Genomic DNA, 18531 nt, shown 5'->3' on the forward strand with positions numbered 1-18531 from the left:
TGTATGATATAAGTTTTTCTACCTGAATCAATTTGTTTTGACACAACAGTTGATTAAGTCCAAAGCAAGAACATTTTTGTGAAAAAACATACTTTCCACAGCACCATCACCAACTTCTCCTTCATGGGAAAGGGGAAATGGGAGGGTCAAAACATAATGGTCCCATGACCACAAATGTGTTCCGTTGCCTAGAGACAGGGGGTGTCTCACATTACCCGATGTCCCACATTACACCGCTCTCCCCTAGTATGGGTCATTGAAGCCCTCATTAAATTTTGGTGCAGATCCAGGATATTCATTTTACTTTCTCTAACATTGTGAGATGTTTTTTTCACAGTAATATTGATTTCTCAGTGAATAATTCAAAGATCTTGATGAAAAAAATGTTGAGGAGCCTGATATTAATGAGTTTGCCTAATTTGATGCGGATGCGTATATATTTTCGGATACCAACAAACTTTACTCTTTTCCCACAAGTACATGAAACAGGAAGAACCCTCTGTTGGTTTTCATGAATCATTCTGGGCGACGCAAGAAAATCACGCTGCGAAGTAAAAGTAGAGAAAACTGGCTGACGTAAAACAAAAAGTTGCACTTCATCCCCAAAAAGCTGTGGAGGGCTGTGTACTTGAGTGAAGAGTTTTTCTTCATTATTTCAGTACAGTACACTGCACCCAGACCCAGCAAAGCTTGTCAGTGTCTACTGCCCAGTCCCCCCCCCCCCCTCTGTTCTCTCGTGTAAGTGGGAAAACCAGGGCGGCTGACAGAGGAGATGTAAAGCTCGCCAGTGGCACCGCTGCCCTTTGTAAACAGTCCATCTGTACCAGCCCCTCCCACTCCTCCGCGCCGCCGCCTCCCACCTCCCTGCCTGCCTCTCTCTACCGATCAAGCGGCTGCTTATTTGACCTCTTGAATGAGAAACCCAAGAAAATAATCCTCTCAGTCTTCTTCTCTCCTCCTCCTCCTCCACCTCCCCTCACAGCAGCACCTCCCCTCCACTCCGCCGTCCATTTCAAATATGACTCAGATCTTGAGGGATGCTCCGGCCGACCGGAGGGCAAACACATTAGTCTTATTTGAGAAACAGACCAGTACGTGAACCGCCTGATATATTTAAAGCCAATTAGCAGGAAGAGCAGCTCTTGGTGCACAGGACATTGAGGAGGAGAAGGGGGGGGGGGGGTTGAGGCATGAGTGGGGGATCCTGTTTTTGATGATGGCCCTACACCTGAATTGATGGATTGATTTGATTCATATTGGATTTAGAAGAATTATTTATAAAACTAAAACAGATTTTTAAATGGACTCTGTCGTCAAATATTTTCAAGGCATATTATTTTACGTTATCATCCTCTCACAAGATATGTTAGCACTAAGAGTTAGAGGGGTTTCATGCACCTGACCTAATTCTGGCTAATCCAGTAAAAACATAACTACACAGATTATGTCCAAATTCACGAAATAACTGTGTTCAGTTGGTGTGCACAAGCGTAATCCACCGTATTGCCTGCAGTGGTCAGCCGTACATGTACATTTAGCTGTGGTGAAGGATTCCCAGGGACAAGTACATCCACCCAGATTTTGGCTGCTGATTAAAATAGAAGTGCTGTGTTGTTACGCCAGGGACAGGCACACACACACACACACACACACACACACACACACACACACACACACACACACACACACACACACACACAGTAATGGGTAGCCACTGTGACACACACATATACACACACTCAGCCACTGCCACTGATACTCACCAACATCCTTTGCCCTGTGTGTGTGTGTCTGTATGTGTGTGACTGTGTGTGTGCTGGCTCGTGCAGAATTTTTAATAACCTCTTTTGATTAGAATCCCCCTCCAGCGGCTTATTTAGGGCTGGATCTGGAGCGGGTTTAAAGGCCACCGCCCCCCGGGGGGCGCTCCATTGCACTTCTCTGAATTCAAATACGATGTCCTTGACACCTCTGTATCCTGTTCCCATTTTGCACTATTTTTGCTGCAGCAGCAACAGATGAGTGGCGAACGAAGGGGGCGGCTGCGGAGGCAGTGGGGTGGGCTCCCCTAAACCAGCTGTTAACCTGTGCCCCCCCCCCCCTCTTTTACTCCACAGAGTCGCTCCAGGCAAGAGGACCCAGAGCAAGCTCGACTGAAACAGAAAGCTAAGGAGGTAAGCTGCTGCGGAGATCATTACCCTTGACATTTCCCCGACACTCCAGCGTATTAATTTTTCATGCCTCGCTACATATGTAATGCCATTTAAAGTCTGACTTAAAAAGTTTGAGGAATAATTTGCGCCGATTGATGCCCATGTGTGTAAAATGATTTTCTGCGCACTAAAGAGACTCTGAATTTCCTCCACCCCCTCTTTTTTTCTGTTCCACATCTATTTCAGCCTCTCCATCTGACACCATCTTGGATTTTGACTAACTGCATTTTGCTCTGCCTTATTTTGATAGATGTGGTAACAGAGGAAGGATATAGAGGGGCAACAGGAGGGGTTCTTTGTAGCTTAAGGCTACATCCATACTATGACGTTTAAACCCCAGTCACACACCTGAAAACAAATATCCCGTGACCACGCACAATGGGCATGTGCGAGCCATAGTTAGGGAGGCATTTGCTTGTCAGCTGCAAAATTGTTGCTTGTCGAGTGTCTATCCTACACATGTAAGCAGTCGTATTATTGTAAAAGGCAGAATTTAACAGCACAACAGCTGTTCGCGAGGACAACAAGGTCAGCAACGCTTGTTATTAATGATCCATGTTGCATTCTACACTGGTAGCTGAAGCTAATGCCGGTTGTTTTACTCCGGAATGGGGTCAAGTTATAGGAGCCAGACAAATCAGCCGAGGCTATGCCGTGACCGAAGAGTGTCAACGTCCTCATTTCCAAGCATCTCTGTTTCTGTCCGTCCAGACCAAAATGTAGCCTTGGAGTTTTTAAACCTCAAATGGGGCCAGGGATGTTTTCAAACTTCTCAGTTTTAGCGGCTGTAAAACTTCTGAGTAGTTTGGACGTCCATAGCCGAGTTGATGCCTTTTCAAACTCAAATGTATGGATATAACTTTATTCAACATAATTTGTTTCCTCTCAGTTACCTTTGGCACATCTCTTATACACATTGGTTCTTTTAACTTGGTACAACAACAACACATTGTGGCTTAAATGCGTAAAAGTCCAAATGCAGAAATACATGTGTTGCAAAAAATTAGATGGAGAATGAGGGTTTCAGATGTACCAATCCATGCTCTGCTTTCACTTTTACCACTACAAAGTAAAAAGGTATAAAAGACTTGTTTCCTTTTCCAAGTAATAGGCCGAGGCACAACACGTAGCACTGCAAACTGTTTCATCTGATGTAGTGCTCTACTCTTGGTTGTGCAGTGCCACATCCTCCTTGTTTCAAGAGCAGGTCTTGTATATAATGGAATTCCCAGTGGATCTCAGAAAGTAGACCACTCGTCTTTCAGTGGTTGGTTAATGTTGTTTACGCAAATGAAATAGTTCTGTCACAGTGGAAGTTTGCATTTGTTTTTTCTCTGTTTACTCCAGAATAACTTCACGGGTGCTTTTAGTCCTTGGTATCGCTAACAAGGATCAAGAGGACTGTGTGGAGCCTTCATAGAGCAGTCTGTATAGGCAGGGGGATAAAACAAGCACCATTCACCTGTTGTTCATGTGGAACTTAATAATACCAGATGTGGTTTCATCTCAGACACTTGCGCTTTTTAAAATAAGCCTTTTACTCATCCAGGTAAAGTTTACCGAGCAGGTCTGCACCAACGTTTTTATTTATTTCCTCACTGTTCAACATTTTTCAGCTCCCCACTGTCTTTGAATGTCGGCCACTCAGCCATTTATATTAAGGGGTAACTGGAAATGCCTTGCTGAGGGGCAATTCAGTGTTTTTGTTTGGCTTTTCCCTAACAGTCTGCGGTGCTGAACTTGTAACCTTCAAGTGACAAGACCACTTCTCTTACCTCTGGCTACTTGGCAGCGTTGTGTCTTTTCTCTGCTCCTCTCCCGGACATTTCTTTCTAGCAACAGAGAGCCTCGCTGCAGTTTAAAACATTCACACTAGATCTCAGCTTACCCATAAGCCCTGCATATGCAAATGAAGCGGCGTAATAGGCAGCGCGATAGGTTCCCCCCCAGGGGCCAAGTGATCAAAGTGGATCTCCTCCCTGTTAAGTGGCAGTCCGCTCGTCATCTGGATACGGCCAGATTAGCGCCTCGCATGGAGACGCGGCGTGTGCACTTCTGCACATTTTCATTTTCAGCTGGAATTTTGAGAGGATGGTTTGGAAATTGTTACTTTATGTAATGCATTCTCCCGCTAGATAGAGATAAGGGCTCGCAACCCGCCCACAAACTGCCCCCCTGCCCGCCGACCGACACACAACACAACGCCTCTTCCACCCTCCCGCACCTCTTTTCTTTTTTGCTTAATGGCCGTCGTTTCTCAGCCCCCGTGCCTCTCCGGTTTTCATCACCTGACTGGCTCAGGGGGACAGAGCTGGCTGTTTGTGTCACTGCAGAGTCTGTCGGCAGCTCACACATCTGCGCAAATTTCATCAGGATAATGAGCCCAAGCGACTCTTCCAGGCAACATGGAGAGCCCCTCTCCCTGATCACGCATGCACACAAACACACAGGCACACACACAGACACACACACACACACACACACACACACACAGAACAACAACCACCAAAACGGATGAAACTAGATGGACTTATAAAGCATGTGTGCAGGTTAAATAGAGCAGGTGCAGGGTGTTGTGTAAGTGCCACTGAAGAGCAGAGTCTTGTGGGGAAGCCGATGATCAGGAATGAACTCATAACCACTAAAGTAATGTTAAGCTCAGTTTGAATGTCAAGTCAAGGCAATTTCATTTACATAGCCCAAACTTTTTGCCTCAGAGGTGTCTACAGTGGGTAAAACACACAACAGCTTCATCATCTTAAATCATCCGTTTTGAATAATTAGACAAAAAATGGGATGAATCTCACCTCTGGTGTCTCCACGATCCATCATCATACCCAGGTTAAAGTGGGTGATGGAGTTTTTTCTCTGTAGCTAACCATTGTTGGTGCTTGAATAGCTTGAATAGCATAACAGTATTATACATATGTCATACCAATAATAATGGGGATACATGGTTTTTTCAAGTGCAGAGAAGTGGATGAACCCTTTCCCTTTTTGGACAGTCCATGAACTTTCAGCTTTTGCCACCCTCAGGCCAAAATGTTAACTATGTTGTGATGAAATTAAGATTAAGATACATTTAATTAAGATACATTTATTTATCCCAAACACATGCACAGACATGCACAGGCACACTCATGCAATTTTAGGGAAATTTTACCTCTGCTTTTAACCCATCTGGTGCAGTGAGCAACTATGTACAGAGCCCGGGAAGCAGATGTTGGGGGAGTAAGGTGCCTTGCTCAGGGGCACTAGACAGGGATCAATCCAGAGACCTTTTCGGCCCATAGTCCAAGTTTCTGCCACTAGTCCCCTACCTCTCCGTACTCTAGGGTATAATATATAGCATATAGCAGATTTTAAGTACTGTATATTTATGTCACGATTCCTCTAATTGTGTATTTGTATTCGCACCAGCAACCCAGCCCACAACCGCTGCTCTAATAATCGCTGGCAGAGGTTTTGCGTGAGAGAGGCAGAGCAGCTAGCGCTTCTGTTTCCTCCGTTCACTACCATTTGGCCGAAAGGTCAGATGGGCTATTTCAGAAATGCCCCGAGTGAAAATCAATGGGCAAATCGTGGAGCTCAGTTCCTGTTTGTTGTTGTTGTTAGTGGTGGGTCTGTGTGTTCGGCCTGTTCCATCACAGAGGCAGGAGGCCAGGCAATGCCTAATCATTGGGAGTGAGAGAATGAGAGAGAGCGAGACAGAAAGAGAGAGAGAGACAGAGGGGACGAAAACGAGAGACAGAGACAAACAGACGGAGAGAAAAGGGGACTTGGGGGTGCGGGTGGAGGGGGAATGTAGAGAGAGAGAGAGAGATAGAGAGGGAGTTAAGGCCGGTGGAGATACATCACGATGTCAGACACACAGACGCACTGCAGCCAAAGATTCATCATCGCAGCTGCGTCTGCAGGCACAACTGGACGCAGGAATCAAGTGGAGTGGAGGGAGGACAGGCGAAGAGGGGTGAGGGAAGTGGAGGTGAAAGACAAATTGGTCACTACAGTTGGACAAAAGCTCCTGTGTGGTTCTGTTCGGCTGCAGGAGCAAACCATGTCAGGCCGAGAACTTGAACATTAACACTGTAAACCCACAGCTCATGTGACCAGCTTTATTATATTGTCATCAGCGGGCACTTCAAGTGGTGCAAATAGGGATGATCAGTTATGGGCCCCCATTGGAAAGTAAAGGAGATGTGCAGCTACAGGTGAACAACAGCGGCTACAGTGAGGGTGAACTGTGTCAGCTGATATATTCACCACCTTAGTCAAAGTAATGTCAGTGCAGGAGATTCTCTTGAAAGTGTCCGGAGGGACTGTATGTGAGAACACAAGTGTACAGGTCAATTGCAAGTTATTATCCAGAGTTTCTCCTGTCAGCCCCCTAGTCAAAACTCTAGAGAATGTGTCAATTGAGAATAGGAAGTTGCCAGGTGTGCCATTCACGTAGAAGACACTGATATAGATACCAACGTGGAAGGACATGATTTGGGAGCTTGTGGTAATCTGGTCCGTGTCAATGTGCTGTGAACAACATACATCATTTTCACAGTGTCGTGTCTTGCCTCCTGTGTGCTGCGCCACCCCTCGTCTGAATGCTCCTCTGATTTTTGTGTACGCGTCTGACGGCAGAATCTCCTGCTGTGTTCGTCATCCGTGAAAATGAGAGTCATATTAAAGTTTTAGAAACCAGCGAGATTTGTCATGGGAAGTGGCACTTGTTGTCCAATTTTCTCCCTCTGGCCCCCTTATATGGCTTTGAAAAATATATAATAAACCATTTGAATCCACATATATTCACACATTTTTTAATTGATATGTACTGTTTATATATATCCTGTAAACCGCAAATTTTTAACACAGTTTGATTAACAATCTATGTCAACAGCACAGGTCTCTGTTGTTAGTCTAACAAGAAGATGCTGAACAGCAGCGTGGAGCTCAGTCAACCTTCCCTGGATAAATTAAAATATTCTGATACTCTCCTCTCCTCTCTTTTACCAGGTAAAAAGTTTTCTTTTGGCAAAAATCACTGCTTCAAATCAAATATAAGTCATTTGCGTCATCCGTGAGGTGGGGGTGTGGGGGAACAGAGTTGCAGGAAATTAATGAGACCAAAGTGTCAAGAGTTATATATTTATATATGTGTGTGTAACATAGAAATATTTATAATTTATCTTGGCACATGCAACTCACCTGAGAGGAGGGAGGACTAAAGAGGGCTGTCTCAGATCAGTTGTTGACTGCCTGCATGTAATCTGTTTTACAGTAGCATTTTACATTTTACATCATAACCACATCATAATCAATCTTTTTATTTTGTGATAATCTCTGAGACTAATTCATGAGACAGTTGTGTAGATATTTAGCTACGATAATCACAAGTTACCTATGAGGTAGTTAAATGAAATGCAAGTTACAGAGCCCTAATTATGTTGCTTGAGAAGAGCAAACGAACTGATCTTTGAAAATGACAGAAGCTAAATTGGCATGAATTTGTGAAATGACCATCCTATTCGTCTTAGTGGTTGTGAAATAATATAATAGACGTTATATCTGAGTTCTGTTTTTGAATTGAACATCCCTTACCACTGCCACCACCATGGACTGAGGGGGCATTGTTGTTCAGCCTTAAAGCCGCAGTGGAGAAAGTCACAGAGCTAGATTGGGAGAGCTGGCCTGGTGCGTCAGACGGCAATGCTGTTGTGGAACACGTCACGCTTGTGATTCTGGATTCCAGTAGGTTATCTAACAGCACACATGGGGCAGACGATATGCAAGCTTGTTTGGTTCAGTGTCAACGTGGTGTGAACAAGTAAAGTCGGCACAATGAGGGTAATAGCAACCGCAATACAGCACAAGATCTCTGCATGAACAAGCCTTTTGTCAACTTTTCACTCCAATGATTGCACCTCCTCTCCTCTCCTCTTCTTCTCCTCTCCTCTCCTCTCCTCTCCTCTTCTTCTCCTCTCCTCTCCTCTCCTCTCCTCTCCTCTCCTCTCCTCTCCTCTCCTCTCCTCTCCTCTCCTCTCCTCTCCTCTCCTCTCCTCTCCTCTCCTCTCCTCTCCTCTCCTCTCCTCTCCTCTCCTCTCATCTTGTCCTTGAAGCAACACTTCACTTCTCGCTCAGAGTGAGTCCAGAAGACTTGTGTGAAAACCTCAAGCTGTCTAATGGGATTCTCAGAGGTTTTGTCAGAATAATCTTCTTAAAATATTTTTTCTTCTTCAGGCATTTAGAGATTTTGGTCCATTTTGATGCAGCAGCACTGAAATGTCGCGAACCTCTGTACTAGATGAATTCAGCTTGAGCTCAACTTTGACCCTTGCGTGGCTCCAATTAAAAGTCTGCAGTTATCGGTCCTTCCTTTCTCTACAAACATAAATGTTAGATTCTATGAACACACATAAACCTCATTTAAACATGTTATTTATGCACCAGGCCTAAATGCTAATGTACACGCTCCTTGATTGGCCTGACATCCTCCACAAGTGACCAGGTCAGGGAGCGACTGGAATCCACCCACACTGTGAGCCCAGTCAGCCAGAGAGGAGCGGCTCTATGCAGTGTGTCAGAGGACAATGTAGCAGCCCCTTGGTTTTTTTATTAGGCCAGTTATATCTGCAAGTTCATAGGCTCTCATCCTCTGGCCTTCCACAAACTGCTCTGCTCAAAGAGCCAGTCTCGCCCGTGAGGCAGGCCCAGGGGCAAAAGCCTGCTACCCTCCTCCACGTCCTCTCCCTTTCTGTGCTGACTTTCAAAGAGAATTCCTGCTGTTTTGTGTGTCCCACTTCATACTTGTTATATTCTTGTCTTCTGGCCTCACAGACACACAATACCTCATATGAATAGAGGAGGCAGCATTCATGGTCAGCCTGTGAGTAGAAGGATTTGTTTACGAATTAGGTTAAGCATTACTTTAGCAGGTGTCCTTTTATTTGATATATGTTCAACTGGATGTTTTTTGAAAGATCACACAAAGGGTTGATGTGAATAATGTAATTACCACTTAGGAAATATCTGTGTTTTTTGGTCCTCAAGATGTTCGGGCTACTAAACAGTACAATGTAACCCTATTTTTATTTGTTGCTTTGTTGTCGGTAGTCTCAACTTCTGTTTTTTCCTTCACCTCGAGACATATTACAAGAAAAAAAAACAAAAGCAGGCTTTAAAAGTACCTTTGGTGTTCCTGTGTGTTTTCGAATATTACAAAGTGCTGTAATGAGAAGGAAAACAACAAAAAAGGAGATTTTTTTTGCCTCAGAGGGAGATAGCGACTCGTCTCCTCGCTGCAGAAGCCTGTAGGTTCACTTTTCTCTTTGTGCGCCGGAGCACTCCTTGGGACTCGAGCGACAGGGGAATTGGGCGTACTGAGCTACGCTGGTGGCGAGGTGCCAGCCTCCTGTGCCGGGGATGTAAGTGAGAAGGAGGCAGGTTTCAATTAGGCAACAAACACCACACACACACAGGAAAGTGGAAGGAGGGGAAAAAAAACACCTCACCCTCACCAGCTATAACTTCTCCCTTCTGACCTCTCCCCAAAACACACTTCCCCGAACCACTCTGCCTCCTTTCTCCTTCCTCTTTCATTTTCGATTCTGAGGTGTCATTTTTGTGAATTTCATGAGGGAAGGACAGTAGTGGAGGTCTTTGTGAGGTGATGCTTAGTGTGCCAGCTCGGCCTGCATGTTTCCATTAGATTGTCATGTTGGCTAATTAGAGAGCAGCAGCATGATTCACCTTGTTAATTAGGAGGACTTGCACACCATGTGCCTGGGGGCGGTGTGGAGAAGAGGAGCCCAGCCTCAGAGCCTGCTAGTCGCCTGCTGCCTATGAAGATTCCCCCTTCTCATCTACCTTCCTTTCACTCCTCTCTTTTTTTTGATTTGGAAATGAATAAATCATTGAGATCGTCCTCTCTCAGAGTGTGAATATCTGAGTCCTCATCTTTTCCTGGATGCAAATTAGACGTGATCAATAGAAGGTGACGAGCGGCGAATCTAAATCTTACAAAAAAGAGAGACAGGGGGAGAGAAGACTGCTAGACGAAGCACGGCAGCATAGAATGAGACAAAGCGAGAGAACATTTAAAGTAGGAAATTTTCCCTTAGATAAGCAGTATTTTTAATGATCACCGCTCTCCCCTCTTCACTCCGGTGTGACACCGTCAGAATCTGCTTAACACTGATTTCTGGCTCCTTCGTTAAACACAGTTCTTTGGCAAAATGCGTAGCACAAATGTTATTATTTATCCAAAATAATACTCGCTCCGAAGCAGCGGCATCAAGTCTGTATTTATGCACATATTTAACACAGTTTCCCTCTGCACGGTTTAATTCCTGCAAATAAGTTGCAGATGAAGAGGAACCACAGGGTCATGATAGTGACACTCACATAATGACCTTAGCTCCAGGGACGGCTGAGGGCTCGGAATAATTGGTCCTTGGCCCTGGAAACACTTCTGACATACTCGGCTTCAGAGGAAATGGGACACTCTGAGCCAAGACTATTAGCTCATGCATGTATTTTTGAATTCATCTACATAGGTAAAATAATGTAATCACAAACAGATTCACTAAAATATTCAGATTTATGTGTTGGACAATGTGACGAAACTGAACTTCAATCACGATTTGTCTCTTCAGGACACTTTTAAATATTTAATATCTGTCATTCTGTATTGGTAAAATAATGCAAGCCATCAATATGTATATAGTCGATATGTAGATTCTATGCATATAACTGTAAATCATACACATATTAAAGACTGAATGCAATACAGTGTAACTTTATACCTAAACGGGCAATGAAACATGCTTCAGCACAAAAATTCATCTAAACATTACACATGTTTCTAAATACAAATTAAACATTAAAACTTTTACTTGTGGAAAACTGCCATATCTAATAGGTGGTGGTGATGCTGTCATGCATGTCTCTTAACACAAAGACTTGAGGAGATTATCAGGTCGAGGCTGAACTCTTCTCATTGTACTGTGTGAGTGCAGATGGAGAAGTGAAACCTGATTGGTTACTGCAAATGGTCTTTCTCCCTGCGGCAAACTAACTAGCAGGCACTTCACATGAAGAAAGGCCTCAAGATGCAGCTCACAGATGTTCATGTAATGTCGGCCATGTGGGTGTCAGGTGAATGAGATCCATGGTTAACAGACACGCATAAAATGTCAACACACACTCATGTTAAGGGATATTTCCAGTATTTTTAAACCTCAGGCTTGTTTCCCCTCTTTTTTTGGTCTAAATGATTAATAAAGACAGAGATGTTTGGATTTATTGGTCAAATATTGTTGGAGAACAATATCCAAACGGCTACAGTGCAATCCCATGGGTCCTTTGTCTGCATCAAAGTACGTTCACTGTTTGTTTTTGCCACTGACAGGTTCAGATTGTTTTATGTGTGTGTAGACATTATAGATTCTAACAGAAAGTGATGTGTGTCGAGCCTGTAACAGAAGTCCTGCTGGAAAGTGAGTTGTTGCAGGAAGAAACGGGGTAAACAGTAGTGAGAGTTAGAGGGAACTGGAAAAGATGGTTTGTGTTTGCTCATTTTAGAATATAAACGACAAAATGAGGCAGCGTACTCTCAAAGCTCTAGGAGACAGGGACACTCTGAAGTCGTGGCTAGTTGTGTTACAAATGGAAGAAAACCCTCCTGTCCGTACACTGGCTAACTTTACTTTCCTGACCTGGCATCAGTACATACAAAAACACGGCAGGATAATGGCTAATGGACAAAAGTATCAATTGAATCATGACAGATTAATATATGATCCATCTCACCTTTTTAAAAGGGTGACAGTTTTAATTATGGAATAATTAATATCAACAAGCTTCCATTACCTGGGTAATGTTTTTTTCTATCTTAGTGTGAGTAGATCGTGTAAACAAGTCATATATATATGACATTACTGCTGTTTTACAGTTTATTATAGAGTAGGAATATGTGGTGCTATGGAAACCTGCGACTGAAAACAATCTTAATTTACACCCAAACTTTTTATTGAGATTAATAATTTTTTATAATTTTTTCATGCAGTGTCTCCGACAATAAAACTACTGTGCATTCACCTTTTGTGTGTTGCCTAGTTCTAACTGACCATTATAGTTAATTAAGTGTTATTATTGTGAAAACATAAGTCTACTACCTTACCATCTTTGAGAAAACAATTTTGACGTGTATTTTGACTTTTCATAACCGATACTAGAGCCAACCACCAGGTGTCAATATATACGCTTTGGGGTCACTTTTTGGGAGCAGTCATGTCATCCATCTTTATTTGCAGTCTATGGGCTGTACATATACACAGCTAACACCATCACGCTAACTTTCTCACAGTGACAATGCTAACATTACGATGTTAATCAGGTTACAATGTTCACTAATGGTGACCAACTCACCATCTTATTTTAATTAACTTCACTATGCAAACGTGGATTCATTAACACAAAACAAAGTAAAGCAGAGTCTGATGGGAAATTTGTGTGAGTAATTGGATTTGGTTTAAATTTTGACCCGATGATGGCTTTAGGGGGAAAGGCAAAAGATCACCAAACACACAGGGATTAACAAACATCCAAGCAGATCTAAAAACGTTTATGAAATATTAAATAAAATGAAATATACTTATTATACTCCTGTGCTCCTTATAGACCTGATGTAATGAACATGTTTCTGGTTGTTCATACAACAAGTTTATACAATAGGAGGGACGCCCCTCAATCCTTTCTAATACACTGCTCACTATGAATTCTATTATTACTGGTGTTTAACATTGTGCTAATGTGAACATTGTCCACACCAGTGTAGTTAGAGAGTAGCATAACTCCAACAGTATTACTTTAAGAGACTGTTTGATTATTGATATATTTATCATCGATTAAGAAAACTGTGGTCCAGGAAACACCTTTTGTAGTGAGAACCCAACAGACGCAGATTTGAGGTGGTGTTTGGTGTTATTTCTGTGTGATTCTGACAGATTTTTGTTGCCCTCAAATAGAACTTAGGAGCTCGTGGTTATGACATGGTAAGTTGTGAGAACACTGCTGCTAGGCAAAGACAACATATTAATTTGACTGTTGGTGTCTTGAAGTCACAGAGACTAACAGTTTCACAAGCTAGCAGTCACGTAACCCAAAGAAGGATATGCAAAGAAATAATGAGGGAAAAGACTCGTTTTGGTAAAGCAACAAATATTATAAATATAAACATTACATGTGACTGAATTTACTTCTGCCGTTTTTGAAATGTCATCAATCACATCACATCTTGTTCCGAAAACCAAGCTACAAGGTCGTGAATACCGCACAGGGTGGTGTTAATAATGACTCTTGTAAACACGGTAAACACAACCCCATGTGAATGCAGCATTTGTCACTGTGATAACACAACTGTGTGCGGTACTTTGCATACACGTCTAATGAAATGAGTAATAATAATGTAGTAATAACTGCTGAATAATTGGGGATCAGGATATCAACACTAGTGTGATCCCATTGCAAGGTGGACTGTAGTTAAACTAATATCTGCTAAAACACTAGAACACATCAGTAAAATGCAGAAAGTGCAATGTTCAGCCTGGAGACAGCTCCCCTCAGCATTCGGCCAATACTATTGTATTTATGTCCTTTATCTAACTCAGCCTATAGGCGAGCAGTGCAAAGGTTAAAGCCATGGTAAGGGATTTGATTTCCGCTGGAGCCACCTTGCCTTGTTTAAAATGTATGAACTGTCTTTGGGGAAATAACGGCGTTCACCAAAGTGACATATGTCATGTCTATATACTGAGAAGCTCCCTGCTGTGTCTTGTTGGACCAGAGCTGATTAGGGGGAGGGTGAAGAGACAGACCAACGCAAAACCCATGGTCTGGCTTTTATACTGTGGTCTTTGTAGAGCAGAGAGCCCTCAAGCTTCCTCCACTGCCCCCTAGCTACTTGTGACGTCAAGCAGAGCGTGTTCTGCTCTACCAAGGACATCTGTCTGTAAGCGTCTGGGGGGCCATGAGCAGCCCCTCAGGCCAGGAGGAGAGAGGGAGGGAGGAGGGAGAGAAAAGCCTTTGTTAAAAAAAGCAGAGATGGAGAATGGCAGGTTGGCCATCATGGCTTCCGCAGCTTTTCCTCCTCTTCACTCGAAGCATTTCAGACGGCTCTAAGGTTCTTGGTGTATTTGAGACTTTTTGTAACATAAATGAACACGCTGCTCTTTCTCATGTTTTTGAGGAGAAAGAATCCTATGTTCAGTCATGCCCCACATTTTGACCGATCTAATGAGGGTATGTTAGACCTTTTATTAAAGATGGACATATTTTTTTTTATATTTAAATTGAATGCAGTGGATTAGGTTTGCATCTGCGACAGAATCTGTTGAGTCCACGAGATAGCAACAAACATTACTAATGAACAAGAACAAGAAACACCATTGCATTGATGTAACATACATAATTTGACTTTTTTTTTTATAAATAGTTTGTTAGCATCTGGCAAACCAGCCGTTAATGCTGAAGATGAACAATAACATCCATTTCCATTTGAATAGAGGTTTTTGTCTAATGACCTAAGCCAAGGAGTTGTTTTATCGCTGTTTGTCTGTCAGGATTACACCAAAACTACTGATTTTTTTTTAACTAACTTGGCAGAAGGGTGGAGTGTGGAGCAAGGAATAATTCATTAAGTTTTGGTGTAGATTTCAATAAACAGGTATATGTATAGTGCTGATATCTATAGGAACAGGTGAAGTTCTGTGAAGATCTGAATTAGGATTTGTATTAGTATTTTAAGGGGGGTAATCTTTATTCAATTACTGTATGATAACATATACTTAAAAGGACTTTTCATACCTGGAAAACAGTTACAGTATTTTTGGAGTAAGTGGCGGATCATGACACCTTGTATTTCTTTAATATTTCTCCGTAAAACACTGTAAAGTGTCATCGCAGTGTTAACTGCATTCAGCAGGCCACTCAACATCTGTTGGAGACATTGGTGCAACTGCGACAATCGCTTCCCCAGAAATGTAGTCATTTGTATTTCCATACACGTCCCATTCCACGCTGGCCAGAACATAATCACCCAACACTGTGCTCTCTGCATTAAGATTAAATAAAACCCCATTCTAACAAAGCCTCAGATTGATTCTGTGGGTACCTGGAAAATGTTCTACATCTCCTGACCTTTGCTAATAATTTGACGTAACAAGTCCCAGTTCTCTGCTTCAAAAGGGCACACATGCAGACTGGAAGCACTGGTATTTATGTGACTTTGGAGCAGCAGATATTTACTCATGTGGTACCATTGATCAGATCTGACAAATGTATGCATCCTGCCAGCCAGCTGGTTATTCTTCCAGTCTGGGATTAATCTCTGTAGTGACCTTTGCAGTTCTCAGAGATGATTGTACCTATTGCTGACAGGGGAATTCAAAAAGAAGAGAGAGATTCTTTGACTTGTTGGTAAGAGTTTTGATTTCGGTATCTGTCTCAGTGAGATCCAGATACCTCAGAACGATGTCCTGATGGCAGATATTGCAAAATCATTTAATGTTCCAAAACTTTTTTTCCATCTAATTATCAGAAGTTCTACAACAGACAAAAATATTGTAATGGCATTACTAACAGTAGGGTTGCTTAGTGCCTATATATACATTTGTTTTATTGATTGTCTGTGTCCACATAAATGCTCTCAATGACAATGTTTGAATTAAACGATGGTCGGAAAAAACAAATCCAGCCAAGTCCCGGTCCAACTCTATTCTGTATCAATCTGCAATCGTCAAAGGTACGACTTGGCGCACTGGCACCAGATTGAAATCAGAAATCCGTCTCCCAGTGTCATGGCGGCCTCTGTACTGACAGGAAACGCATACTGGAGGGTTGCAGATGGTAAAATGAAGTCTTCATTTATCATACAGTCATAAATCTGAAAATGCAGGCAGTTGCTGTGGGCGCTGGGAGCCCATGCCTGGTGCCAACTGCCAGGCAGAGATGCCGGCATCCTGGTGCCATCAGTGAGATAGTGGACATCTCTCTCTCTCTCTCTTTCTCTCTCTCTCTCTCTCTCTCTCTCTCTCTCTCTCTCTCTCTCTCTCTCTCTCTCTCTCTCTCACTCTCGCTCTTTCAGGCCTGGAGAGATCTGTGTGTTGTTTGTAGCAAGGCCTAATAAGGTTAGCAATGATAACATTAATGCTACATTCGCCATGAGGACAGCAGCAATATTCATCTCCACCCCAGTTGAGCATCTCCGTTTTCTTTTACCAGTAAAGTATACAAGTAAATGTAGTTGAGGTATACTGCTAGTTGCTACCACTGGTATTACTTCCCCTATACTTTGTGATGTCAGCGTGTTTTAATCTTTCAACAGTTCCACCGTGCCAAATGTGAAGTGGCAACACCCTAAAGGGCATGCCTCGCCAGCAGGGTTTTAGGAAAAAAATCAGAGCCAACTGCATGCTCATTTTAGAACAGACTTTGTACACCAAAGCAACCTTTTACACAGCGCCATCTGAAAGTAACATGAAATTTTCCCCTGATCAGACAAAAACATGCCTCACACAAACACTAGCGCCCGGCAAACACATGCTGAGCGATAACATAAAAGAACATGAAAGACATGAAAGCTCACATTGATTGTCCCTGTTCGCTCCAACCCAGGCCCCTCTCCCCCCAGCGGGCAGGCACGCAGGCAGGCTGGTGGGTAGGCATTCCCTGTGCTCTGGCCGACATAGACACGTGTGTGTTTTGTGTGTGTGTGTGTGTGTGTGTGTGTGTGTGTGGACTGTGTTTGCATGTTGGAGGGAGTGTTGACACCCTCTGTGCCATGGCCCCAGGCCTTCACACATCCAACCAATAGAAAGGGCAGCTCCAAGCAATGCTGGGTTCCCCCTCAGCCCTGAGGCAAGACATGACATTACCTTGGGCCGTGCCTCAACACAACCACCCCCGTATACATCACAAACTGCAAAAATCACAATGGGACCATGTGATTGCACACACACACACACACACACACACACACACACACACACACAAACACACACACAAACACTAGCTTTGACAGGAGCTCTGTTAATGGCTGACAAAAGGCTTCCATTTTGTTCAGCTCAGAGAGCTTATACAACACATGAAAAGATATTTACTTACATTTGATTCACTTCTTACCATCGAGTCTATTGAAATGTGACTGTTCAAATGAAGTATCTCTTGGACTGATTGTATGGATCCAAATAACTGACATGGGAGAAAGTTGGGTTTGGAAATTTAAGACCATCACTCCTACCAACAAGGAAAGTTTACATGAAGCAGTTCTTTACCATAGATGGTTTTGTTATACATTTGTTTTCTGCAGACTGAAGTTTTTATTATCCTCAAAGGCATCATATTTAGGGCATAAGTTATGAATATTTATGTATTAGAAATATGATTACATGGGTGTGAAAATTCTCTTTTTTCAGCAGATGTTAAAGGTACATGAATCAGTGGTGCATACTGATACCTGATTTTCTTTCCAACTCAAACAGATGCATGTAATATTGGCGCTACGGTACACTACATAGAGCGTAGAGGATAATTTTCTAATCTTTGTGCTCTTTGTTCTTCACCAGATGCAACAACAGGAGCAGGCGCAGATGAGGCAGCGAGATGCCAACCTGACAGCACTAGCTGCCATCGGACCCCGCAAAAAAAGGAAAGTGGATTCACCTGGAGCCACGCCATCAGGGGCCGAGGTAAGAACAAAACTCACGTTTTGGCTAAGTATCACTATCTATATTTATATATATATATTTAAATCAGGTAACTCCAAATGTGGGAACAGTCTAACTGGCAACTTTTTCTCTCAGTTTCACTTTGTTTATCTAGGAGAACTAAATGGTGTTATAAGGAACATGTTTTACCCCTCCTGATAGTTTTATAGACAGAGCATATTGACAACCTACCAACTGGCATTTCCTCAGGAGAATACTGAATCCAAAGAAAATATTTCCTTCCATTCTTTTGTAGGCAGTAATTCTTGTTCTGTCTTCTATCTGACTGTGGTAAGTTCAAACATTGAGGGTTGTTAATGGTATGCAAGAAATGACTCACTGGACATCTTTCTGCAAGACAGTGAATAAGAAATAGAAACGCATAACTGCAGGTGATGCCCTGGTCTCCTGCACCGGCAACTGGTCAGGGTACTTGCAATTCATCTTAATCAAACCACTCGACGGGGAGTTTGGTTTCAATGTGGGATGTTTGTTTTCCTCTTTCACATTTCGGTCAGATAACACTTGAGGTTGTGCATAATTTTCCGTATAATGCTTCAGAC

General features: G+C 42.9%; 1 protein-coding gene across 2 annotated transcripts in view; it reads left to right on the top strand.

The window, feature by feature from the left end:
* The window catches only part of LOC133954722 (transcription initiation factor TFIID subunit 4-like), an 85737-nt gene that overhangs the window by 42785 nt on the left and 24421 nt on the right, over nt 1–18531 (top strand). For both annotated transcript variants that reach the window (XM_062389203.1, XM_062389211.1), the window contains 2 exons: nt 2118–2174; nt 17828–17950. In XM_062389203.1, the coding sequence (XP_062245187.1) occupies nt 2118–2174; nt 17828–17950 (180 nt within the window). The remainder of the gene's footprint in view (nt 1–2117; nt 2175–17827; nt 17951–18531) is intronic.

The sequence above is a fragment of the Platichthys flesus genome, chromosome 1, assembly GCF_949316205.1.
Source record: "Platichthys flesus chromosome 1, fPlaFle2.1, whole genome shotgun sequence".
In the NCBI taxonomy this organism is placed as follows: Eukaryota; Metazoa; Chordata; class Actinopteri; order Pleuronectiformes; family Pleuronectidae; genus Platichthys; species Platichthys flesus.